Source organism: Lachnellula hyalina (assembly GCF_007821495.1).
Source record: "Lachnellula hyalina strain CBS 185.66 chromosome Unknown contig00015, whole genome shotgun sequence".
Taxonomy (NCBI): domain Eukaryota; kingdom Fungi; phylum Ascomycota; class Leotiomycetes; order Helotiales; family Lachnaceae; genus Lachnellula; species Lachnellula hyalina.
The window spans coordinates 49961-76009 of NW_022157129.1; the positions used below are offsets into that span (position 1 = coordinate 49961).

The 26049-nt window shown below is 48.0% G+C and overlaps 9 protein-coding genes across 9 annotated transcripts; 4 read left to right on the forward strand and 5 right to left on the reverse strand.

Moving 5' to 3' along the window:
- Positions 1 to 1808: 1808 nt before the first annotated feature.
- rrp7 (Ribosomal RNA-processing protein) lies at positions 1809 to 2741 on the reverse strand (the record flags this gene model as incomplete). Its single annotated transcript, XM_031145857.1, has 1 exon — positions 1809 to 2741. The coding sequence occupies one exon, from the start codon at positions 2739 to 2741 to the stop codon at positions 1809 to 1811; it is 933 nt and encodes a 310-aa protein (XP_031008468.1).
- A 525-nt stretch (positions 2742 to 3266) lies between these two features.
- On the reverse strand, positions 3267 to 4823 carry dmc1 (Meiotic recombination protein; the record flags this gene model as incomplete). Its single annotated transcript, XM_031145858.1, has 12 exons — positions 3267 to 3334; positions 3383 to 3545; positions 3573 to 3797; positions 3843 to 3898; positions 3945 to 4001; positions 4049 to 4141; positions 4190 to 4233; positions 4283 to 4383; positions 4443 to 4538; positions 4591 to 4646; positions 4699 to 4735; positions 4782 to 4823. The coding sequence occupies 12 exons, from the start codon at positions 4821 to 4823 to the stop codon at positions 3267 to 3269; spliced, it is 1038 nt and encodes a 345-aa protein (XP_031008527.1).
- A 1285-nt stretch (positions 4824 to 6108) lies between these two features.
- Positions 6109 to 7211, reverse strand: GIS2_0 (Zinc finger protein; the record flags this gene model as incomplete). The annotated part of the gene is made up of 5 exons (XM_031145859.1): positions 6109 to 6200; positions 6250 to 6619; positions 6671 to 6834; positions 6890 to 6901; positions 6959 to 7211. 5 exons carry the CDS (start codon positions 7209 to 7211, stop codon positions 6109 to 6111), a joined length of 891 nt encoding a protein of 296 aa, XP_031008534.1.
- Positions 7212 to 8563: 1352 nt separating this feature from the next.
- Positions 8564 to 9775, reverse strand: LHYA1_G000871 (uncharacterized protein; the record flags this gene model as incomplete). Its single annotated transcript, XM_031145860.1, has 3 exons — positions 8564 to 8797; positions 8848 to 9171; positions 9227 to 9775. 3 exons carry the CDS (start codon positions 9773 to 9775, stop codon positions 8564 to 8566), a joined length of 1107 nt encoding a protein of 368 aa, XP_031008533.1.
- A 1436-nt stretch (positions 9776 to 11211) lies between these two features.
- On the reverse strand, positions 11212 to 12552 carry SNRNP40 (U5 small nuclear ribonucleoprotein 40 kDa protein; the record flags this gene model as incomplete). Its single annotated transcript, XM_031145861.1, has 4 exons — positions 11212 to 11261; positions 11310 to 12065; positions 12185 to 12311; positions 12391 to 12552. Coding segments are annotated over 4 exons (1095 nt in total), but the record flags the coding sequence as incomplete, so codon positions are not given.
- A 195-nt stretch (positions 12553 to 12747) lies between these two features.
- BET3 (Trafficking protein particle complex subunit) lies at positions 12748 to 13518 on the forward strand (the record flags this gene model as incomplete). The annotated part of the gene is made up of 4 exons (XM_031145862.1): positions 12748 to 12782; positions 12838 to 12846; positions 12902 to 13124; positions 13207 to 13518. The coding sequence occupies 4 exons, from the start codon at positions 12748 to 12750 to the stop codon at positions 13516 to 13518; spliced, it is 579 nt and encodes a 192-aa protein (XP_031008535.1).
- Positions 13519 to 15914: 2396 nt separating this feature from the next.
- Positions 15915 to 18485, forward strand: somA (Transcriptional activator; the record flags this gene model as incomplete). Its single annotated transcript, XM_031145863.1, has 5 exons — positions 15915 to 16364; positions 16415 to 16584; positions 16636 to 17965; positions 18024 to 18260; positions 18309 to 18485. 5 exons carry the CDS (start codon positions 15915 to 15917, stop codon positions 18483 to 18485), a joined length of 2364 nt encoding a protein of 787 aa, XP_031008531.1.
- A 1031-nt stretch (positions 18486 to 19516) lies between these two features.
- Positions 19517 to 21190, forward strand: ndmD (Oxidoreductase; the record flags this gene model as incomplete). The annotated part of the gene is made up of 1 exon (XM_031145864.1): positions 19517 to 21190. The coding sequence occupies one exon, from the start codon at positions 19517 to 19519 to the stop codon at positions 21188 to 21190; it is 1674 nt and encodes a 557-aa protein (XP_031008530.1).
- A 3273-nt stretch (positions 21191 to 24463) lies between these two features.
- ADH6_2 (NADP-dependent alcohol dehydrogenase) lies at positions 24464 to 25770 on the forward strand (the record flags this gene model as incomplete). Its single annotated transcript, XM_031145865.1, has 3 exons — positions 24464 to 24748; positions 24799 to 25446; positions 25501 to 25770. The coding sequence occupies 3 exons, from the start codon at positions 24464 to 24466 to the stop codon at positions 25768 to 25770; spliced, it is 1203 nt and encodes a 400-aa protein (XP_031008498.1).
- Positions 25771 to 26049: the final 279 nt, after the last annotated feature.

Genomic DNA, 26049 nt, shown 5'->3' on the forward strand with positions numbered 1-26049 from the left:
ATGCATATGCTAGCTACATATATACCTTACGCAGTAATAGTAATAGACCAGTTTATATATATACTAGACATTGATATAAGCTACGTACGTAGATGAGAGGCCTTGATGTATCTACAGTTAAATGCTATTGCTATCCTGTTAATAAGCTATAGTAACGAAACCTCTTATATCTGTTGGTAAAGGAAGGACGGGGTAATAAATAGTAAATTACGTGTATTTGTCGGAAGTAGGCGGTGTCAAGGGACAGAAGCCGTACGTAGTCAAATAAATGAAACGAAGTGGTAGCTAGAAGCTCTATTATTGTGTTGTTCTTTTCTAAGATGTCTACTATAAAAGCTATTATACAGAGTGGTTTTTTTACTAAGTGACCGATACCAATTCACACGTTTTGTGATGACTAAGCAGTCCCTCACGTGACTCACGTGACGAGTCCTACCAAGATGCCATATTGCGACAGTATTTATAGCAGCTGGCATGCAGTGAGAGAAATGTAAGTTCGTTGTGTATTATATACATATATCTACCTACTATTCTGCAATAGCTACCTACCGTACTATACTAGGTATACGTGCTACCCGTATATACGGATCCGGAAACTATACTGTACTGTACGAACTGTATCAGTAGCTGTAAATACATGAACTAATATCAAAGAGTGTGTGTAAGAGACACACACAGAGAGACATTGCTGTTAAGTCCAAGTCCAACCTACGTACGTACGGTTAAACTCCACTGATACGTACTAATGCCAGTGGAACTTCGAATTCGTCATGCAGCCAAGCTACTACGTATGTATGTATGTAACGTTAGAGAAATACATATATATAATACAATACAATACACATATACAGAAAATCCATTCATGCTCCAGAGGAAAGGAAGGAAAGTAAAGTAGATGTAGTAGCAATCATATGTATGCAACGTGTACCTAGCTACCTATCTTCCATATAAACCCCGTAGAGCAGAGCGATGAGAAAAGTGCAAGAGATGCTTGGGATCTGGTCGAATGTTTGACAAGGGCATGTTGGTGCTTATATAGGGGTAGAGGTAGAGTCAAGCGAGGAGCTTAGGGGGGATCGGATGTCTTTCTTTAAAAGGGGAAAATTGATACTCTAAGAGAAAGATATGCAGAAAAGAAAGAAAAGGAATTAAGGCTGGTTAATTATTGGGGCAGAGGAAAGATATAGTTTAGCAGAGGATTATATTCCTTTCGGGAGTTTATGGCTTGGTATGTATATGCATTTACGTTGCTGGTTCCTGCATATCCAACTTGTCCTTGATCAATCATTTTTAGTGGCTATCTCGGCGCCACTTTATTTAACATATTTACCAACTCTATAACATTCGTCTTGGTCGTAGAATGTTCCGGGGGATACGTCCGATCGATTCGGAAGAAGATGGTGGGGACATGTGCTCTGCAAGGGAGAGGTAGACGACTGAGGAGTGGAGGTTGTGGTGCTTTCTTCTTGAAGTTCGCTAGATCCTGAACAAAGTCAGTAAACCTAACTATGCGTGAGGTAGATAACTTAAAGAAGAGCGGAATAGCAGCAAGAGAGGTGTCAGACAGTTGAGAAGATGTGTTATTGCGGTTTTTGTAGGCATGGCATGGGTCAGCTGTAGGGATTGGCCTACTAGCAACATCAAGCTTCTATGGCCCCGCGGCGTCATCATGAAAAGGGCAATGCAGCATCGTAGCAAAAAGAAGAAGAAGAAAAGTGCAACGTACCTAGAAGCAACACGCCCATCTCAGTCCAATCCAGCCCAGCTCAACACCGAACTTTTAATTGAGAGCAGAGCAGAGCAGAGCATCAAGTCTCAGGTCTAAACCCACCCTTTCCCCTGCGCTCCCTCATACCCTCAACGCGTTTCTTATCCTCCTCAAACTGCCTGACCAACTCCCCCTGCTCCAACTTCCTCATCTCCCTTACCTGAAATCTGTAAAAGCCTTCCCCAGTCCTGACCTTGGCCCTCTCCTCCGCCTCTTCTCTCATCCTCTCCGCCTCTGCCGCCTTCGCAGGCCCGACCCTTCCACCCTTCGTCACAGTAACAAAGCCATCTGCATCCGGCACATTCCGCACCCTCTTCGCCTCCCTCAGCCTCTGTATCTCCCCGGCATTGAACGCCGTCATGAACGCATCGACGTTCCGCTGTAACGCGCTCGGGTCTGGATACCGGAGCGCGTGATGTGCAGCATAGTGCGAACTACCCAGCGCGGGGACTTTCGTCGACGATACACCATGGCCCCAGAGCGGATAGTCTTTGGATTTCTGCATTTTCCGCACGCTCTTCAACACACCCTCCATACTCCTGGCATCCACGAAAACAACGACAGCATTGCCTCCACTTTTCCTCGTCTCCCTGTCCCAAGTACTCGGTAGCTCTGGTGCTTGTGTCGCATTTTCTGGCTCTTCTTCTCTCTTACGTTTCCGCTCTACAATCACGGTGCTTTTCTGAGAGGGTATCTGGGCTTGGCCTTCGAAAACAACATCTTCAACCCTTCCCACTACGCCCCCAGATAAATGCGCAAACACACCCTTTAGATGCGCAACCGTCGCATCGACGGGTACGTTTACCACAAAGAGCGATCGCGCATCTGCTTCGGTAGGAATCTTGGGGTTGTTGGGACGGATGTAGAGAGTGTGTGTTGCTGTTTTCGGTAGATGGGAGAGTGCTGGTGATGGTGGGAGGAGGATGGGCAGGATGGCGAAGTTGGAGATTGTTGATGGTTGTTGGGGTGCCATGTTTGGGGTCAAGGTGGATGGATGGAATTGATGGAATGGCGGAGGTGTTTTTTGGGGGTTAGCTATAGTGGTAGAGCGTGTGGAAATTGTACTCGTAAAGCGCATGTAAATGCGGTTGAAATTTGGAGCTGGAAGAATTTCTGGTAGCGGCATCTAATCTAATCTGATGGGACCATCAGACTACACCTGGTGCACTACAGTACAGTACAGTAAGCGATCCAGGGGCTTGGTTAGCTTCTTTCATCAAGGAAGATTATTTTCTACTTTCATAGCACGATTATATTCGGCTAAGATAGTGACAGTCTATGGTCTATCTTTATTGTTTCAGCAACATGCAATATAGCTAGCCAGGGTATATTCGAATCTCCATTTCCAACAGCAACCTCCTTAAGCTTCTCTAAATGCAAATATCACAACGTTATATTAACCGTAACCATTCCTATCGCACAGCAAGTCGTGTAAAGCGTAATTCGTGATATACTGGTAAATGCAAGGAAATCCGTCGACGAAATAGAGAGTGTGCGATCAAGCCTTTTCTGGATCATTGATGCCACCAGTGGTAATAATATAAGTAGCTTCACGCTCGGGGCAGTCTGGTAAGGCCGTTAGTATTATGCAGTGTCAGAGGATGGGGTACTGACCTGGAGAATCAACAATTTTAGCAACACGCTCCTCACCACGACCTTTTCGGAGTAGAAGTCTGGTAGTAGAAGCATGGGCAAGGATGTGGCCTCCAGCAGGTTTACGTCCATCGACTCCTGCGAAGAGAGCACTTGCACCTGGATCCGACATGACTTGGTTTGTCTGCCACAGTCAGCAAATAACACCAACTGAATCATTGGGAGATGTATGTGCCATCAAAACAACGAGATTAAACTCCTCAGCCATCTGTGTAGCGCGGCGAAGGAATTGACCAAGTACTTGTTGACGCTCCGAAAGCTCTCCACGACCAACATAATCCGTACGGTAGAGAGACATGACGCTGTCGATGATGAGAAGACGATACTCGTTGGTGGCGAAGCTTGCGGCGAGGCCATCTAGAAGTTCGGCTTGCATCTGCATATATTAGTAATGGCAGTGAGCGGAAGCGCGATGACTTACTTCGGTGTTCTGAGCACGAGCATAAGCAATGTTCTCGCAGGCTTGGTCGGGATCAACTGGGACTGTAAGCATCTATGAGAACAAGGTGAACGGAGAGCTTACCGCCGAAGCGCTCTGCAATTTCCATAATTCTCTCTGGACGGAAAGTGCCCTCGGTATCTCCTTAGTATTAGCAGGGTATCGAAGCTGAGAGGGAGTGGTTTTACCAATGTAGGCAACCTTTCCTTCAGCGCCGCCCATTTCTTTTGGAAGTTGAGCGATGACAGCCATGGTGTGCGCAAGCTGAGTCTTGCCACATCCTAAGTCTATTAGCTCCGACAAGATACCGGTGGAGAAGTGGTACCCACGAAATTCCCCATAAACCTCATTGAGGCTCATAGTCTGAAAGCCACTGCAACGCTATCAGCAACGATTGAAGAACAGCAGGACGTCAGAATCACCCATTTAGCGCAGCATCAAGCTGCTTGCTGCCAGTAGAGATCCTAATGCATCGCTTGCGAATCTGACCGAGCTCAGCAGCAGTGATGAAGCCACTGGTTGGCTGCAGAAAAGAGTCAGACGAGCAAGTTCCCTCTTCAATCTGTCAGGCATGGTACTCACCGACAACTTCTTGGCAACCTCCTTGATCTTCTCGACCTTGATATCAGAGAACCCCTTGATCTTAAGAAGCCGCTTGGAAGGACACGCGCAAAGAGTCTTACGCTTATTAGCTCTAACAGCACCGGTGACGAGTGGTAGGGATACTTACGACGATGGTAAATATATTGTTAGCCTTCAGCTTCGCAATGTCAGTAGCACCAATGCCTGCTTTTATCAGCTTCCATCAATCAATCTTGGGGACGTGAGAGTAAGTAACCGTGCGCTTGGATGTCATCAATGTCGACGATGGTAGTCTGCACATTATCAGCATTTGTCATTGGGGAGGAGAAGGGGACGTACATCTTCCTCGTCACCACCCGCGAAAACAGATCCTCCAGCCATCTCGTCTGTTACGTCTTACTATTTGGAAATGCTTCGAGAGATGCCGAGGGAGGTGTCAGTGTCAGTGCTGTGGATTAATTGATGCAGTAATGATGCGCCTTGACGACGACGATAGCAGAAGGCGTGAGGAGAAGGAGTTGGAACAGAGAGAAGAGCTTTCAGAACTTTCGATTTGAAGAAGGTGGGCTTGGGAGACGGAAACAGAGCCTGGATATGATGTAGATATGAGGCTGTTAATATTATGGAGATAGAGGAAAGTTGAAGAAAATGGTTTGTTTGTGTGAGAAGTAAAATTCTGCTGAGCGAGCGAGGAGCGCGGTCGAAACCTGGCCGCTCGCTTGAAGAGGCTGAAGCTGCTGAACAGCCCATTGAGGACTCACAGACGGCATCGATAAACTTGAAGCGTGGGAATATCTGGAAACTTTTTCCTCTCTGAAACCTTTTCTTGAAATCATGCTTGTTGATTGATGTCTTTTGCGTGGTGCAGATATACGGCTGATGCAACGCAGCTCAAGAGAAAGGGGCGGGGTGCGAGGGGCAAAAAAAAATTGAACTAGGACATGAACACCACAACGAGTCTCTGTTTTGGATTGAACAAAGTATGAATGCCTCGTGAGAGACTTCGGAAATATTGCACCAATATCATATCACTTTAACACAATCAAGAACAAGAAACTAGATGCTTAGAAAACTTCATAACTTAAGACTCGAGCATCGATTCATATCTCACGCATGCTTTGCTATCGACCGGTCTTTCATTCCCCATCACTCCACTCCACTTCATCCATCAATCCCCGCATCGCTCCGCCCGTCCATCCACTTGTCTCTTCTCTACCTCCATCATCCCTTCTCTCCATGTGATCCTGATATCTAAAAGCGTGCCGCATCGACAACACTCCTACCATACCATTTTCATTACCATAACCACAGAATTAGGACGTCACATACGTATGGTGAGTTAAAGGTTGTAAAGAAAAAATAAGCGGCTTTTTATTCTACCGGGGTCGTTAAGGGGAAATGAACTATCGCTTTTGGGTTTGTTATTTTCGTAACAGAAAACTTTGGATTGGGAAGACCAGGCGCCGAGAGAAGAAATGTCATTCCATGAATGAAGAATTGGTTATTGAAGATGTCGAGATGGGGGTTTTTTTTTCTCGTAAAGCCGTGCCCAAGTATGCAGAATGAGCGGGAGATGTCCAATTACAAAAGGAAATTCGATGATCCCGTGACACACGTAAATTCGATAGTTCATCGTTGACTACCAAGTGTGACTCCCTAAGAGAGTTTAGGCGACTGGTGCAACGGGGGCTACCACAGGGGTAACGCCAAGATCAACACCGTCAGCCGCAAGATCTCCGTTGGTAGTCTTTGTAGGGCCTAGAAAGAGTTAGCATGCCCGAATTTTGATCTTTCGGGTAATACTTACAGTCTCTGGAAATGTGGCCTGCCTGACTGCACTGGTAGCAAGTCTTGCCAGCAGTGTTGAGAGGTCCACCGTTAGGAGCGGTACAATCGCTGAGATTCATTAGTGTGTGACTTGAGCTTTCGACCCAGAGCGCTACATACCGAGAGATATGTCCCAATTTCCCACAAGCGTAGCACTTCATAGCCTGAGCCTGGCAATCACGGGCAAAGTGGTTTGGCCCACCACACTTGTAACATGTGGCAGGACGTGGTCCACCGGCAGCAAATCCTCCACGGGGAGCAAATCCACCGCCAAATCCACCACGAGGGGCACCAACACCACGGCCAGCACCTGGGAGAGGACCTGCACCAGCTGGGCTTGGGCAAGCGCGCTAACCATAACATTAGCAACTATGCAACAAAACAATAGCGTCATAACATACAGCCAAATGTCCTGGCTGGCCACAGTTGTAGCAGCGACCACTAGTACCAGCTCCGCTCAAACGCAGAGTTGGGCAGTCAGCCTGAACGTGACCTAGACCCTGGCAGTGATAACATTGCTTGGCTTCGGTAGTTCTTGGCAATGGGCAGCCGTTTGATTCGTGTCCTAGCTCAAGTCAGATAAAGAGGAGTTAGCCGTGCGTTTGGCGGTTGAGGCTCACCAGGCTGCTTGCCTACAAATAAGTTGTCAGCGCAATTCAAGGTGTTCGGACAAATGGAGTAGGACTTACAGTTATAGCACAGGCGCTCAGCAGAAGAGCAGACCTCGGCATAGTGGCCAACGTTTCCGCACTTGTAACAAGCACGACGTGAAAGAGAAGCCATGGCTACTAATCGATGTGTCTGTTGTGTTCCATCATCAGCACAGCACGTTACGAATGCGCCGTCGTCCGTCATCCATTCCCGCACTATTTTCCTGCACCTGTGTGGCGGCTCATCTGCTCGGTCGGACTGTAACCATTCCTCGACGTTCGTGGCGGACATATCGGGATTGAAGCGGGTGAGATGAGGTTGAATTGGATTGAATTTAATCGAGTTTAAGGGTAGGATCATTTAAATCTGAGTTGCATGACCAGCATCTGGCAGGCTGCAGGTGCAGGATGCATGAATCTTGTGCCACTCCAAGGTGCGTTGTAGCAGGCGGGCGTTCAGCCTCTGTCGGGCAAGGTATGATGGATGGATGGCTACAGTACAGTATCGTTCGTGGCGGATAGTGTCGTGGTCGTACCGGTCCAACTCGAGCAGATGTGCCATCTTGATCCCACGAAGACAACACTCGACGCCATTCACCGACGAACTTGAATGGAGGCGCACGCGGAGGGCGCGGGACGGACCTGACCTTTCGAGGGAATAAGAGGGCGACTTACATATGTGGTGTTCGTTTCCTACTTGATATCCTGCTTCCAGTCTTCTTCCTTCAACACAGCAACGTCTCTCGACTTCCTTCTTCCTCCCTTGTACGACGTCGCGAAAAGCTTCAACTGCAAAATGGTGGATTTGTTTGTGAGTGTGGTGGAGGCAGGGCAGATCAAGAGTTTTTTGGTCTACAGAGCCAATTCAGCGCTAGAGCCAATAGGTCCGTTCGCTTGGAGTTCCCTGGGTCGGAATGTGGTGGCGAATAGCATTTTAATAACACGTGCAGGAGGACTAGGAGACTCTACATGTACTTTAAAAGATCGACCGAGCATAGGTAGTCTATTAAATTACCCCTGAGAAGAGCACCTCCTTGGTACTACGGAGTATAAGATACCTGCCGAGCGTTCAGGGGAGAGGAGTTAGATTGGCGATAGTACCGAATATATAGCGAGACGGCGGTTTGCAACTTCAAAAGCCGAGGAATGTACATGTCCTCCCTTTTTTAAGTAATGAGTTATATTTTCTTTTCTCCAGTCAAGTCACACTTATACCCTGTACCTTTCGCTGCTGACCCCTTTTTCCTCTTGTCTCTGATTCGGTACCCCCATCCCACTTTCGCGAATTCTTTAAAATACCCTCTATATCATCCTCAATATGCCTGTGCATTCATGCAAAAGCTGCCCGGGCACCCGGATTAATGGCAATTTAATAATATCTTCATATCCTAGAGGTCCAATGTGAATCCCCCCACACTATTCGTACATACAACAGCCCAAAGGCTTTCAGCTGGTATCCTGTATTGAAAGCACAGACAAACGCATTAACTCCCCAGTTGCCTGCCTTTACGGCATAACATGTTCCCGTGTTCTCCTAAACTCCATAAACAAAAGAATATCCATTCCCCAAAATATGCTGGCAGCTAATTGTTGTTGGAAAATTTTTTAGGGTTATCATTTAGATTCCATTCACGGCTTCGGATGCTACGGCATTGGCAATCGACCTCTTTCAGAGGGGTGCGTCGGTAATGGCACCTCAACAGTCGGCGCAATTGATCGAGGCTCGGCTTCAATCACATAGTCGATGCCATTCTCAGATATGTATGACGGGGGTCGATTGGAAGTCATTGGCCTGCCTTCCCCTCGTTCAAGGGAATTCTGGCGCTCTAATACTGCCGCCTCATTACGTTGCCAGTAGATTCGATTAGGGTCCACTCTCTGTGTGAAATTAGCCATCTTCACTTCTCCTCCATGTGAGCTTTACATACAACAGATTCTCGCCATAACCCGTACGCTGGCGGGGGTAACTTTGTAGCTTCACTTTCAATTCCAGCTGCCTCTTCATCACGTGCGAGCGCGACGCGTATTGGTGCTACTGGATTTGCGAATCCTCCAGGACCAACCATTGAAGGTAGTTCCTGTGTATCGTCCGCTGGTGGATGGAGTACCAGCATACACAACCGGATCAGAGCATGACAGAAGAAGATTGTAGTAATCAGAATGATGAGAATCAAGAGGACGTGGAACTCTTGACTCTCATTATGGTTTGACAAGGCGAGTGCAAGATAGACCGTCAGTACCAATGTAAGAAACTGTTTTATGTTAGAATTGGTCAAATTGGGCAAACCAACATCAGCAAAGTCTTACAAGCCCTGATATAAAACAGCTCAATATCTTGGTCCTGATTTTTTTGTTCTTAATCTTCGGCGCACATCGTGGTTCCCTTTTGGCCTTGTTCCTCCTTCGTCTCCTCCCAGAGTCTACGAGGTTTGCCAGATGAAGCTCTGCTGGATCTACACCCACAAATCTCCTCCCAGACTGCGAATCATGTCTCACACGAGGTGGAACGGATGATGTAGGAAGTATAGTTGTTTGTTGTCGTAGAGAGTGAGCTGTAATCGGTCTCGTACTAACGGGCGAATGAGGATCGTGTCTTGTCGCATATCGAGGCGGGTTCGTATTCGATCGAGTGAGATATGGAAGCACAAGTCTTGTTGAAGAGAAGTTCCCCAGACCTAATGCTAAGCGCGGAGTCTTGGGGCTTTCGGGTGTGCCACTTCGGGGTGTCGCGACCCTCGATCGTCCACTGAACATGTGATTAACTCCTGTCCGTATGCCCTCAAGTCTCGATGGGCGCTCTCGTGGTGACTCGGAGGATATCTGCCGTCGATGGCCATTTTGCCTTACTGGAGGCATGGCTACACCTCGATTGTTTGACGATGTATTGAAAATTGCAAACTTGTCCAAAGTCCTGCCTTTGAACCAAAATTACAAGTCGTCGAAGGATTGTATGTTTATTATTCGAAGGGCCACCTGCGCGTCCACCAAGGTATTCGTCTCCGCGTGAGCCCCGGCCTGTCAACACGACCAAGCTCTGATAAGATTTCGCAGCATGGGGATCAAATAGAAGTCGGGGTTGTTGTTTATTATGGCATATGTTGGGGTCGAGGGAACAAGAGGCCAGCAGTTCCCGACGTCCTAACGAACGGTAGGTCAATGTGCTTTTGCTGGGGAATTATGATGATTGAACGAGAGGAAGCCAGCAGCGATTGTTGGGGTATGCTGTCAAAGCACGATACAGTAGGAAACACGAAAACCAAGAGATTGACAGGATAGGGGACGATTGAAACGCGAGTGATGCTTGCTCACACGATTCGCTGTTCAGAGACCCAATCCATACACACCAAAAAGCACCAAAAGGGGAGGGTTGAACCAGAGAAAAGAATTGGTCGAGAAGAACAGGCAGACAGACACACAAACGACACGATGAAGAAATTCAACAGAAGTTCCTGGTCAACAGGAAGCTAAAGTACAGCAATAATAGTGTCGTTTGAATTTGGGAAAGTGCCTCTGTATCTGCGTCTGTCTCAAGACCAACGAGGAAGCTGCGGCGGGACCTGACCTGTGCTGACTTGCTTCTTGTGAGGTGTAGCTCGAGACCAATAGGGCCAGATGAGACATCCCGTTTATTGGCCTGGGACTCCGGAGGATCAGCTCTGACAATCTAGGTTTGATACGGTTTGAGGGGAGGGGCATCAAAGCTTGAGCCGATGTTTCACCCAAGATTGAGGATGCGCTTTAACAGCCAATCAGCCGCAAGTCAACCGCCACACCACCAACAATATACATGTGAAGTTGCGAATGAAGCAACGGGAACCAAGGGATGCACAGATGCACATCGCTATCGGCATACAGCATGCAAGGCAGTATGAGTAAACTACGACATCCAAGGGGACGAGAAGAAAGGTTTGACCGAGAATATATTGGTATAAGTTGTACCCCCATGCAGCTTCCCACCAGATATTTCAAGTTTTTGTGCTCCCGTAGCAATGGGCCAATTGACGCCAGTGGATTCTGCGAAACGGGAATATATCCAGCGGGCTGCGGGTCTAATTCGCCTATCAAACCTGCCGCATGAATGTCTCATGCTCAGTTGATTCTTCCTCCCACAGGTACTGTATCAGACAAAGACGGACTTATTGCGGTGTATATATATAACGCCACAACTCCAGAAGCAACGTCACAAATTCTCCCTTGGTCCGTAACCTTTTCCAGAAATGCCTCCAGAAACTTTTGCTCCACTTCCTTCATACAAATTCTAAGTATTCCACAAGACCTTGTGGGAGACACGCTCACTTCAACTCGCCCAGGATAAGATTGCGGTCCGATGAGCCCGTAAGTACTATTGCTTTGTTAGATATAGAAAGGGCTGCAGCTGGAAAATACTCACTGATAGGATCTGAAGATGGTGAAAGCTCCGCACAGTTGACAGTTCCCTTGTGTCCCGGCAACTTGTAGAGCAATTTACCACTATTGGTGTCCCAGATCACAGCCGTGCCGTCTCCAGAGCCTGTCGCGATTCTTTTCCCGTCAAAATCCCAGCTCGCCTTAATAAGGTTCTTCTCCATTCCAGCAGGAGCACCATCGAATGTTCTGATATGTCTTTCTGTGGGTGCGAATGGTCTAATATCCCATGTTCGTACAGTCGAGTCCATCGAGTTCGATAATAGTGACTGGGAATCGGGCGAGATTCGAAGGGAGGAAATAGTATCTGTGTGACCCAACATAGAGTAAACCACAGCCTTTCTCCTCATATCCCACACCTTAATATCGTTGTCAATACCTCCCGAGTACAGTTCATTACCAGCCTCAGCCAATGCGACAGCTGTGACAGGAAATTCTGTTTCAATGAAGTCAACCGCTGCCTTCGTTCGAGGATCCCAGATGCCAATATATCCATCGTCAGAGCCGCTGATGAGTAGTTCCTCTCCTCGTTTACTGATGTCCATCGTATTGATCACTTCCTCGTGCCCGACATGTCTTCGTATCCTTGTTCCTGTCTCCAAATCCCAACTCGCTAGATGCATGTCCGCAGATGCTGAGAATAAGACCCTCGAGTCGCGCGACCAGTGTAGATCTAGGACTGCTCCTTTATGCCCCTGGAGTACCCCATAATTTTCGCATCCACCGAATGTTCTCCAGAGCACTATAACACGTTAGAAGATATACTACACCTAAAGCCAACAGCGTCTCTCAGAGTGGTTCCAGCATAACTTCCCCCTGTCATAATCTTCCACTCAGGCAATAAAAAGGAAGCGCACGTACTAATCGACCTGTCCATCGACCCCGAAGCAATATAATTCCCATTCGGATCAAACTTTGCGCAAAACACCTCTCCAGAATGCCCACTTAGTTCCATAACCGGCGCCTGTAGCCCACTCGTCCTTGGTGCCTATCCCAACAAAATCAGTCCAGAGCCTTCGCACGAAGCTTAGCACACAGCTTCCCTTCTCTAGAAGGATATACCATACCGATTGTATGAGAGCGCCATTTCCTGCAGAGCCATTGGATAAAGCTACAGCCTTGCTATCTCTGCCCACATTCTGTCGCTTTACCACCATCTGTGAGCCACTGAAGTCATCCGAGCCGGGGCGCTTTTCGGAGGACATGATCGCGATTGTGGTGTGGAAAGTTGCTGGTAGGAGGGGTTGGGTTGTGGAGGTTGATACAAATATTCTTGAACCGCATAAGACGCGCTAGTATCTCAAGCGGCCGCTTACCTCCGATGCCGATGCTCAAACTACAGAGCTAGAACATCTTCCTGTCTTGCATCCAAAACACCAAACGGTAGATTGGAATAGAACCAGCTCAGAAGCCATTCTGTAATCATGTCTGCCGCCAAAGCTGCGCGCCAAGGAGAAGAGTACGCCTTCCCCCAGACCTCCAAATTTTACAGATCACTAACCTAGCCCATCTAGAATCTGGAAGTAAGTCACCGCAGTGTTGACTGAACACCAGCGCAAAGCTTACAAGCAACCCAAGAACCAAAATCGACAAAGTGAACGCTGAGCTCGTAACCCTCACATACGGCACCATTGTTGCACAGCTATGCAAAGACTACGAGAGCGACTATGTGGAAGTGAACAAGCAGCTCGATAAGATGGGCTACAACATCGGGCTCCGGCTCATCGAAGACTACCTTGCGAAATCAGGTACCATGAGGCGGTGTGCGAATTTCAAGGAGACGGCTGAGATGATTGCTAAAGTATTGCCCCGCATGTAATTCTTTTGGCTTGTGGAATGAAAAGAAAACAAAGGCTTGTACTAATTGATGGCTGAATTTATAGGTTGGATTCAAAATCTTCCTCAATATATCCCCCACCATCTCCAACTGGACTACAGACTCCAAACAATTCTCGCTCATCTTTGACGAGAACCCGCTAGCGGATTTCGTGGAGCTGCCTGATGATGGCCGCGCGCAGGAGGAATTGTGGTTTTCGAATATCTTTTGTGGGGTGTTGAGGGGTGCGCTGGAGATGGTGCAGATGCAAGTTGAGGCGCATTTCACGAGTGATGTTTTGAGGGGACAGGAATCTACAGAGATGAGGGTTACTTTGATTCGGTATATTGATGATGAGATGCCGGTGGATGATGAATAAGTGGTACGGACGGGAATGGATTGGGTTGGGCTGGGTTGGTATTGGAGTCTGGGCGTTTTTGGGGCATACGGAGTGATCATCTGCTAGCGGTATCGAAGAAGATTTGTCGTGGATTGTGAGTATTTCTTGTTAGTACGAGGGTGATGGTAGGTCTTTCCTGTCCTTCAAACCGAGCAACGGAAGTACGTTTGAGAATTGCTAGGTGCAACAGTCGAGGTTAATCTTAGCTCATGATTGTCGTCACCCTGAATCTCTGTACAAGACAAAGTTGTTCGGTTCCAAGCTGTTCATGTAAGGCTTGCTCTTTCTCGTTCCATCCTCCCCACAGTCACGTATATTACCCCTATTCCCCACCCCAACCATCTTCTTCTGATAGCGATGTTGCTTTCTAACATTCGAGCTACTTTGTGCATGCGCTCATAGGAACTAGCAACAGTTTACCTAAGTATGTTTTTATCACTACGATGGGAATTCCCCCGAGCTTGTGCCTTTCTTTTGAAGCTTTGAAGTGTATAATCTTACACCTGATGATTGGTATATTATCTCACATGTTCACAGATGTCCGATTTAGGTGTCTTGAATGTTGATTACTTTGTCCAAGGGGTTATATCGTCGCCTACTCTTGTTGATACTGAAGCAACACTCACTGAACTCTTCCAGGTTAGCTCGGTTCTTGATGGAGAGAAGCCCTAAGCGTTTGTGTCACCACGCTTGGTTCATACACGACCCGCTTAGCTCTATTTCACACAAGGTTGATATATTTTGATGTTGAAAAGTACCGTAGGTATAATTCACGTGCGTGTATAGAGGTACGTTTACAAGAAGATCTGAACGGCCCAGAATTTGCACTTAATGAGGTACCACACAACTCTTACTTGAAGGTAGAGCATTCATATGTTGTGAAATCCCCATTCAGTGGTCTAGACTAATTACCCAATGCACTAATTTAATACCCGCTCTCCCCCAACTCTTATCCATAGGGCAGCTCCGTCCATTATCTCAACTCCGGTGATATGCGTATCACGTGATAGATATTCGCATTCCTCCAAACCTTAAATTTGAGTTCCAAACTCCAATATATTTCACGTCTTGGCCGATAAGCTTTATTAACATTCCAATTGGCATCCCATGGCTGTTTCCTAACTCCTGAGGTCATTCGCATCTAACTCTGGGTCCCGGTGTGTGCGCAACTGACGATTCTCGCCTCTTTAGCTGGATGAATAACAGAAAGATCTTACGATTTGAGAAACGCATCAACGAGAAGTATAATACTTCCAAATAGATACCCGGATGGCCAACAACGTGATCGATGTACAGGACCCTATTCGCGTTTGCAAAAATTAGGTTGGCGAGATGTAATTATCTCGTATCAAATTGTAATTTCTCAGCCTTCCAAATAAAATACCATATAGCAGCGGGTGCGCTAGATATGAATCGGGTTAGACCAGTATACATTGTACGCAGTTGTGCTCAGAGGTTGCTTAAGCTGCCACTTTTTTCTTTCATTATCTCTCTCGTCGCTCTTCGTTCGATCCTCATCAGGCAATCTCTAGCAAAGTTACCTGCACCGCGCTGCAGACGTTGTTCGTTGTCGACTCTCTCCGGTTTCCCCATTTCGTGGTGTCTTTGCCGGCAGCCTTCCTTCCCACCCCTTGAAGACAGCGTCTCCCAGCGATACCGGTACCGTAACTAGATCCCCAGGTACGGTAGCCTTGCCTAGATCACGAAGTCGACCGTTGCCCGCCCGTTCTCAAATCTACCGCAGCTCGTGCGGCGGTAGGCGTAGCGGCGTCACTCCACCCCCAATCCCATTTGGAGCCCTTCCCGAACAACTAACTCTACTGTACCAATACTCCCCCCCCCCCCAAAAATCCCAAAACCCAAAACCCGGCATCAGCATCCCAGTGCGACCCAGAGACGATCGCAGGCCGAGCATCTGCATCCGCATCCGCATCCACTCCTGGACGACGACTACAACGACAGCGACATCGACATCGCGGGCAGCAATCCTCTCACTCGCTCGCTCTCGCCTTGCCCTACCTCACTACTCTCGCTTGTCTCTCCATCACGCGCCTATCGCATCCGCTGCTTTCTGCTTCTTCCCCCAAAAGGGTGACCCAGACGGAGTTACACGGCGGATCACGAACCACGATTATCAATCTGCCTCACGGGCGCAACGCTCTGTCTGGTCATCAACTCTGCTACAAGCTGGCAGGCTTCACCTCTGCTCCGTCAATACCAATTTTGGAGAGATCAACCGTTGCGACATTTCGGCCCTAACCGCTCCGCGTCAGAGGTGCGGTGGCTGACGGTGCTTCACACGCCCACATTTCCCACGGTCAGATACGCACAGCAGGAATTATTCTTCGCTATCGCCATCCGCGAAGTCCGCGAGGATGAATAATATGGCTGGCATGAATCCCATGGGAGGCCCCGTTGGTGGTGGGATGCCCATGATGAATAATGGAACCGCTCCTGGAGGTATTCGACAACCCATGCCCGTCAACGGCGACCAACGGTCGCAGCTCAACACATACATCTACGAATATTTTCTACGGAATGGCATGTTCGAGTGCGCGAGGTCGCTGCTCAACAGTGACCAGCCAATTAATACTCTGAAAGATAGTCCTGGACGGCGCAACGAGGGCGCTGATGGTGAAGACGGCGATTCGAAAGATGACATGGATTCGAAACGGCCAGACGACCTTCCCTTACCCAATCTGCCTAAAGACGCCCCAGATAGTTGCTTTCTCTACGAGTGGTGGTGTCTATTCTGGGATATGTTTAATGCGCAACGCGGGAAGATAGATGGACGTCATGTCTCGCAATATGTTACTCACACACAGGTTCGTACCCTTCCCTGCACGATTTAGTCAAATGTTTACCTTCGGTATAGCAACAATCGCGGTCGAGACAGGAGCAGCAAGTTGCTATGCTTCGCGGATTAAAAGGCAATATGGCCGAATTGCCTCCAAATTATCGGATGATGATGGGTAATCAGAATGGGCTTAACATGCAGCAGAATAATGAGCTTAGACAGAAAGCTATTCAAAACAATCGAAACAAGTAAGCATTTCGCCCTAGGTCATACTTCTCTTTCTGATGTCTATCTTGCAGCACGCCCCAACAGCAGCAAATGCAAATGCAAATGCTTGCCCAACAGCAAAAGAACCAGCAACAAATGCAACGAGATCCATCAGACGGAAATGGGCAGCAACGTGCGCAGTCACCCGGTTCGGCTGAAAACGCTCCGTCGCCCTCGAAACGACCACGACTTGAAGGTCCTTTTAATCAGGGACAAATGCCAAATGGGAGAGGACAAGCACAGGGGATGCCTCAACAGGTGGGAGAAACTGGCCCCAGCAATGCTATTCAAGCTGCACATTTGCAGCTTACCAATGGTATCGAACCAAGTAATCTGACGGCTCAGCAGTTCCAGAACATGCCCGGAGGCGCGAACCCGGCCGCTCGACAACAATCGCTAGCCGGATATCAAGCTGGATTAGCACAACAGCAAGCAGGTCAAATGCCCGGGAAGCCCGGCATGCCAGGCCAGCCAGGTGGTCCTCAAAATCAAGGGTCTCCTATGATGGCACAGGGCCAAGATGGTGGAGCTATCGCGAATTACTATAACCCGGGTGACATGGGACCTAATGGAATGCGAGGACAAAATCAAGCAAATGGCGGTAGTGGTAACCATGCTTTGCAGGATTACCAGATGCAGCTTATGCTACTTGAGCAGCAAAACAAGAAGAGGCTGATGATGGCGAGACAAGAGCAAGATAGCATGACTATACCTCGTGGTCCTGATGGCCCTGGAGGCCCTGGTCCTGGGATGGGACCCAATGGGCAGCCCTTCCAGGGAACATCACCTCAAGGTCCTCGTTCTGTCAACTCCCCCAATCCCAGCGAGCAAATGAAGCGAAACACACCCCATATGAACCAAGGCGGTATGCCATCCCCTGTCCCTGAAGGACAATCTCGCGGATCACCTAGTGGTATGAACTTTCTACCAGGGGGCGGTGCAATGGATCCCAACATGGACCCAAAGTTCTACCAGATGAACGGCATGGGCCCCAACATGGTTCCGGGAGGTATGCCTAACGGCATGCGGCCTCCAAGCTCTCATCCTGGAGCTGCATTTGGTAACCAGATGGCTCAACAGCAAATGGCAATGGCTGCTAGACAGCAAGGAGGTCAAAACTGGCAAGCTGGGCCAAATGGACAGATGATACCGCAGCCGAACCAAGGAGGTCCTCAGCAGAATATGGGGACTCCTCGACAAGGGGCAATGCCTCCACCATCGGCCCCAGCCGCGAACCCAACTGCTAACGGTCGAACCCAGCCATCGTCACCACAACAAGGCACTGCCGCGCCACCTACCCCTTCGCAAACTAACAAGGCGAATCCTAAAAAGAAGAATGAGACCAAGAGCGAGAAATCAAAGGTATTTTTCAATTGCGTTAAATGGATTTTTTTTGTAGAAATGTTGACATTGATGACAGCGGGCCACTAAGAAAGGATCCGCCGCAAACCTCAACGCTGGTGCTACACCATCCGCCGATGTGCCTACCGATGGGCCAACACCGACGCCTCAGACCCCGATTACACCTGTGCACGCCAGTAGTTTCCAAAAGAACCAACAGAATGGCGCTGTGCAACCCACGAACGGTCAACCGGCTCCTGTGCCGGTTAACACAGGTGTACCCGCACCAGACCTGAACTTTGATATGGGGAACACCGTAAGTTTGCATGATAATAAGACCTCATATACTTTACTAACAACATAGTTCGCGGAATTCCAACCATTGGGCGATTTCGCTCAGCCAGGAAATGGTTCCATGGATGTACTCCAGGATTTCGATTTCGATTCCTTCCTCCACCAAGACGGAGATGTTGGAGAGAGCTTCAACTTCGACGCGTCGGGATTTGGAATGGACGATGGCGGTCAGTTAGCCGCAGAATGACCGCCATAAACGTGGCAACGCGAGTGCCATCATTCAGATTACCGGCGTTTTCGAGCATACCTCAGGCGTTTGAGCGGATCATATCCTCAGTTTTCGGGCGTGTTCATTGTTCATGCGAAAAGAGAGTCCCGGTTTCGAACGGTTTAGAAAGAAGAGGAAGACTTTTCAACTGTCTCAAAAAATATAGCTATACATCACATCACATACACCTCAATTGCTTTGCTTATGTTATGCGGCCACTGGATAAGGGCTATAGGGGCATGCTTCTCTTGTTTTTATGTTTATGTCTGATTGTCGCAACGGTCGTACCTAATACCTGTTTCTTCTTGGACAGGGCGGAATGGAGTCGGGGTCAAATTTCAGACATTTTTCTACCTTAAGCTTGTTTATTACCGTTGCCTTGCTTGTGGGGTTTAGGGCGGGGATACGGTGGTATCCTGTGTATTTATCATTGAGGCGGCGCATATCGCCTTAGGGAAAGACTATTTTGCAATTCAGCACGACTTTACGTTCATCTTCACAAAGTTCAGGAGAAATGAATGTCATTGTTTTCATGACCAGCGGCTCTACATCTTCCCTATTCTGGGTAATCATTCGTTGGCTGTCAGCAAATGTACGGACCGGAGTTACCTACCTAGGTAGACATGCAGTCTGTAAAAGGTAAAAGCGAAAGCCTGCGTTTCTAGCGTCTAGCGGCTAGGGATCTAGACTGACTATTTATTATTTATTCTACTACCCACCCCTCCACACTCTTTTTCCTTTGTTTTCTTTATCCTTTGTCTTGTATTACAGGATGTTATTTTCTGTGACTTCTTGGATTTGTAAGCTTGTCTGACGCACACCACCCATTTTCCACTTCCTCATCCCACCATTCATTCACCCACACAAAGTTACGCGCCAAATCCCAGCCCCTTTTATCTACTTGCCAGAACGCCTCCCCCCTTTCCCCTCCGAACGTTAACTCGTATCACCTTAGCAGCCACCATCTTCCTTTGCCCTCATCCGCACAACCCCTTTCCACTTCATCAACCATGGCGCCCATCCCGGTTGCCCCTTCAAATCCGTATCTGGACGCGCCCTTCACATCCACCACCCTCCTCACCCTCCGCACCTCGAAAATGAAACCCATGGGCAGCCTAAGGCTCACGACCGGAATATACAAACAGCCTCGCGACACCCCCGTATTCTGCAGTTTTACGGGTCTGGAGAGCGATGAGCATGACCTTACCTTCCATGGGGGTTTCGACAAAGCCGTGCATCAGTATTTCCCGGGTCATTACCCTGTCTGGTCAGCAGAGTACCCGCAAAGCAATAATTTTGAGATTGGAGCGTTTGGCGAGAATCTCGTCAGCTTGTGCATGAACGAGAGGAATGTCTGTATCGGGGATACAATTAGCATTGGAGGCGAGAAGGGCGCGCTGCTGCAGGTTAGCCTACCCCGCCAGCCATGCTTCAAGCTCAACCACCGCTTCAATCTTAAGAACTTCGCTCCTCAGACTTGGAAGAAATCCCGCACGGGCTGGTACTACCGCGTCCTGCGCGAAGGCTATATCTCTGCCGGCGACGAGATCGTGCTTGTGGAGCGCAAACATCCGGAATGGACGATTGAGAGGGTGCAGGAGTATCTACATCGCAATAAGAGGGATTTGCCTATGCTTGTCGAACTCTCACAAATCGAAGAATTCGGTACAGAGTGTAAGAATGCCTTTACTCGTCTACTTGCTGAGGCCAAGGAAGGAGAGAAGAAGAAGGAACCAGAAATATGGACGAATTTCGTGCTGCAGGAGAAGACGAGACAGACGCCACGCATTACATCGTTTGTTTTTCAAGCCGTAGGTAAAGACGGCGAAGGCGAGGAACTGGATCCCGGGTGTTTCGTGCGCTTGAAATTGCCCAATGGACTTATCCGCGCGTACTCCGTCGTCTCAGGCGGTTCCCACCGCTTCCAACTCGGCATTGCCCACGAGGAGCTGAGTCGAGGGGGCTCGAGATACCTTCACGAGGAGCTCAATACCGGGCATACAGTACAAGCGGGTAAGATTACCGAAGGTGTACCGATCAAGGGCCAGTCATCAAATCACATCTTCATCGCGGCTGGGATTGGCATTACTGCGTTTCTGGGGCACGCCGATATATACGACCGCATCAACTTCAACTATACGCTGCACTACGCTGTGCGTTCTGCAGATGAAACGCCGTTCAAAGCCCAGCTTGAGAAAATGGGGAGTAAAGCTGTGGTGTATGATAAGACGAAAGGGGACCGGCTTGACGTGAATAAGATCTTGCGGGACAGGTTGTGGAACTCTTTCGTGTATGTTTGTGGGCCGCAGCGGCTGATTGATGATGTTGTTCGTGCGGCGCAGGAGTTGGGGATCGGTGCGGATGAGATTCATTATGAGGCCTTTCAACCGAATGCTGGAGGAGATCCGTTTTCGGTTGAGGTGAAAATGCCGGTGGTGGAGGGCAAGGGGAAGAAGGGAAGACTTGAGGTTGGGGAGGGGGAGACGTTGTTGGGGGTGTTGAGGAGGGAGGGTTGGGATGTGGATAGTAGTTGTGAGACGGGGAATTGTGGAACTTGTCAGGTTAAGGTGTGTGAGGGGAAGGTGGAGCATAGGGGGAGTGCTTTGAGCGAGGAGGATAAGGAAGGGGGTGCGATGTTGAGCTGTGTGTCTCGAGGATTGGGGAATTTGGTGGTCGAGTGGTAAATGATGAGATGACTACCTATTTTCTTTGGCAACTTAATTGCGGGACTTCTTTCTTTGGTCTTGGTTTGCGAAATCGTGAGTTCGAAATTTTGATGTCAGTAGATACCTAGGTAGTCCTTTCTCATGTTGGGAAATGAAGAAACTACTAGACACTTTCACGGGAACTCTTCAAATTAGCCCTGTTAACAATATGTGCCCTTTCTTTTTGCACCACCTATCATCAAGGTTTCGACCCGGGTGACGAGTGGGTGATGCATGTTTAGCTACACATCACCACCGCAAGGCCTAATGGGATTTTCTAACCATAAACCCATGCTACCTTATCACTTTTAGCTATTCAACCAAGCAGTGATCTAGACCCAACCCCTACAGATTGCGGAAGGTCATGTGCTTCGTGCCATTCACTAAAAAGATACACCAAACCTTACGGTAAAAATCTCGGAGGTAGAGAGAGGTAGAGACGTTGGTTGATCCGGATACGCCGGGGGGATTTGAGTATTTTGCATTTGTGACGAAGAGACGTACTGTACGCTGAGCTTGTGAAAACTAAATTAAACCAAACCAAAGCAGAACCGAAGTGTATTTTCGGTAGGGATAACGATAGAACTTGCAGCAGAACTGTACCGAACGGAACGGGAAATGTAGATATATCTATATTCACCCGGGTAATTTGAGCAATTCAAATGCGTTGCAAACCCATGCACGACTTCTTCACCCTGCTTAAGTAAGACACTCAAGACTAGCTAGCTCAACGGACAGTCTGGATAAGGATAGGCAGAAGTTGTGGGTTAAGACTACTGAACTGGTTATTGTTGCGGGGGAAACAGTGCTGTGATGACGGCGTTTGATCGAGTGATTGGAGGATCCTAAGGGTTTCTTGCTTTTCATGGAACGTCGGGTCTGCCTGGAATTATTGTTAGATTGTATTCATCTCGTTGCAGTGGGTCATTAGGTCAATTATTGCAAAAACGGGTATAGTGTAAACATCTTTATATTAAGGATAGTGTATTAAGAAACCTGGGAGGTTTTTCTTTTGTTTCTTTTGTTTTCAAGATAGGAAATCGCTTACCTCAATGTTGTGTAGAAAGACTTTTGCTTCCGGCTAGCAGAAGTTAGAATTCATACCCCAACTTGCAGGCTCGTTGTTGTTCAAGCCCAAGGTTCAACGGTTTATCAGCGCGAGCGTCTACCCAACCCATCCAAAGAGTCCATAAGAGTATCCAACCAACCGCGGGGTTCGTCATCAGAGGGCAACCTGTCGGTGTGTTCGATGGCGGCATTGCACAACGGGCAACCATGGTGCTTGTTTGCCCAATTTCGAATGCATGTTCCGCCAAAGACGTGCCCGCAGGAAATTCTGTATGGGAATTCGTGGATGTGTCCGTAAGACTTCTTGCACATGCCGCATGCCTTAGGCTGGTCTTTGAGAGACTCAATCTTGACCTGCTGGAAGAGACCTGGTTTTGTTGACACCAATTGCAGATCCATGATGCTGAAGGAATCGAGCGCGCTTCGCATGAACATTAGGAAATGTCGCTGGTACATTGTTGGTCGAGGCTGATCCGGGTTTTGCAAGCTCCAGAAGGAATGCTTAGACAATTTGGTGTACACACTGAGCATCGCTCTACGTCCACTTGCTTTGAAGAACTCTGCAGGCTCACCGCCGGGGCTTGGACATCTCAGCTCAAAGATTATCCACATTGTAGTAGCCCATTTGCACTCTGCTTGGTCACAAGAGTATCCAAGAGTTGTTTCTCCATCGACTCTTCGAGCCATGGTTGAAAGCTCTGGGTCCAGCAAGCACTTGTCGCAGAAGCCAGCTTTCCCTGGAAGCAAACCTGCAGGGCCGCCGAACACTGCTCCGTCCAATGGCAACCATTCCGTCTGCTTGCAGTCTGGAACTGAGCATCGCTTAGTCACAATAGGTGTATTGCTGTGACCACACCAGTTATACTTGATCCCGTACATTTTAAACATGTTTTTGGTGTGTTAGCTTTTGGTTTTGATGGGAAGTTTTCGTCTGAATGATGTGTTTGTGTTTGTGGTTGTGGTTGTGGTATGTGTTGTGATGATTTAAATCTGCTTGAAGCGACCACAATTGCATGTTATATAGAAGATCAATAGCTACTGTTCGAATTACATTCCAAATTGTTTCCCCAGATTCTTTCTAACCTATGGATACTTGAAGAAAGGGTCGAACTATGATAGAAAATTTGCAATTATATCTCCAGGTTGTTCTTCTCGACCACAAAGCAAGTTAGTGACATAGTGTAGAAAAATAACAGCTACTGTTTTTCTACCCCTTTCATTGATCTAAGTGGACAGCCATAACAATCCATTGTTCACATATCGAAGAAACTTCTTTGTTCTGTTCTTTGTCATGAGCCTCGACTACTGAGGTGCTATCATGGTTGTGTATCGAGCCTCCCGCCATCCTCAAAGGGAATAGTAGTGCCACCTAATCATTGCATGAAGCATGTAGACATGAAATATATAACAAAAATGAGAAGAACATAGTAATGAAGAACACAGCAAGCTGGTCTCTTCATATTTTCCTTGTTGGATACACAAAACCACATGCAGAGCTTCACGTTTTGAATACCAGCAACTTGGCCTCGGGTCCTCAAATGCAAGCTAATGCAAGGTACAGGGAGAGCAGCTCACTTGACTGCGTACTCGTTTCTTGATCTGAAGATAAGTAGACTTTATAAAATTGCTTATCAGCGGGGTGTGATTGATCTCAACATAAATGTTCTCTTTGAGAATACACTAGTAGTATGCAACCAATAGATAAATCGTACCTCGGCTCCGGTAATAAATCATGGTGGGGCTGCCAAAACACGCATACATCATTGCCGACGCTGGTATTAATACAAGGTCGATCCTATTGCCAAATCTTGTTGAGTACGGTACGACATTCAAATTTACCAAATCAGAGGCATTTCATACTTTGTTTGGTCTCGCCACTTGTCCAACGACATCATCACCCGAGCTTAACTTCCAACTAGCTAGCAGCTCAATCCACTTTCGGCGAAACCATTTGGTTGGTAAGTTGATTTGCGAGATTGCCGAGAAAAAAGAGGACTATCCACCGCAGATATCGGACTTTAGATATACGTCAAAGCTTCTATGTGGGCTAACTACGCATGGAGCTTTTAGAGTGAACTGTCTAACAGCAGATTCGACGGGCGAAGGCACTCCAAGTAAATGGCGCCGGGGATTGCGTAGGAGATAGCAAAAAGTGGAGGTAGAAAAATTTGAAAGATAGCTATCATGTCGAAATCTATAAAAGAACTTAATCCAGTAGCATCTGGCCGCATACAAGCTCTCACAAATCATCTGAAAGAATCTTTGAACCCCGCAGACGATATACAAAAAGCAAAAATGAGTGCGTCATACAAATTCCAAGGATGGATGGGTCTGGACAAGGACTCCGTCAAAGGGAAGATGGTCTGGCAGGAATATGAGCCAAAGACCTGGACGGAGGATGATGTTGATATTAAGATCACCCATTGCGGGATCTGTGGAAGTGATATACATTCGCTGAGATCAGGATGGGTAATAATCCTTACTATGTGCTCAAAGACAACAGCTGACAACTAGATTAGGGTAAAACGCTTTATCCTTGCTGCGTTGGACACGAAATCGCAGGAACCGCCGTTAAGGTTGGAAAGAACGTGAAGCATATCAAGCTTGGCGACCGCATCGGTGTTGGCGCTCAATCGGGGTCCTGTTTAGACTGCGAACAGTGCCTCGACAACGAGGAGCACTACTGCGTCAAAGGACTGGTTGGAACCTATAACAGCAAATACGAAGATGGATCGAAATCATACGGTGGGTACGCAGACTATTGCCGTGTGCCAGCGCACTTCGCTGTCAAGATACCAGATGGTCTCACCAATGCTGAAGCTGCTCCTATGTTCTGCGGTGGTGTCACAGTGTGGGGACCCCTCAAGAAAAATGGCGCTGGCCCAGGTAAGAGGGTTGGCATTATCGGTCTCGGAGGTCTGGGTCACTTCGGTGTGCTTTGGGCCAAGGCGTTGGGCTGTGATGAAGTTGTGGTCATCTCTCGCACTGATGCGAAGAAGGCCGACGCCATGAAGATGGGCGCAACGGGATACATCGCCACCCAAAGCGAAGGCTGGGCCAAGAAGAACTCTCGTACTCTCGACTTGATCATCTCCACCGTTTCAAGCCCCAACATGCCCATTGCTGACTATTTCAAGCTCTTAAGGGCACATGGGCAATTCATTCAGGTCAGTCTACCTTAGAGACAGATGGTGTTGATTGAAACTGACAAGTTTAAACAGGTCGGCGCACCAGAGGATGTGCTTCCGCCGATAAACATACTTGCGCTGATTAATAAGGGATGCAAACTAGAAGGATCACTCATTGGCTCTCCTGCGGATATCTCTGAGATGTTGCAGTTTGCTGCGGACAAGAAGATCCACCCATACATTCAAGAGAGGCCCATGTCGGATGCTAACCAAGCCATTATCGACATGGAAGAGGGAGACGCAAGATACCGATATGTGCTGGTCAATGAGAAGAACGTGAAAGAATTGAAGGCATCGCTTTGATGTAAAGAAACTTGAAATGTACGAGTAGATAAAGCGTTAAAATAGATATGATATATGTATAAACCAAAAGCGATGTGAGAAGTGTCCAAAGCGGTACTTTATTAGTGACGGCCAACCAATAAGTACAACGCCAATCGACGGCGTAATTGTAGGGGGAGCGCATAATTCGAATTGTCTTGCGAATGAAAGGACGTCAACCTCATACGAGAAACGAAGACGATAGCTGTCCTGGCTGAGTGGCCAACAAAGTGTTCACTCGCGCTTTCCCAAGGGGAAGCC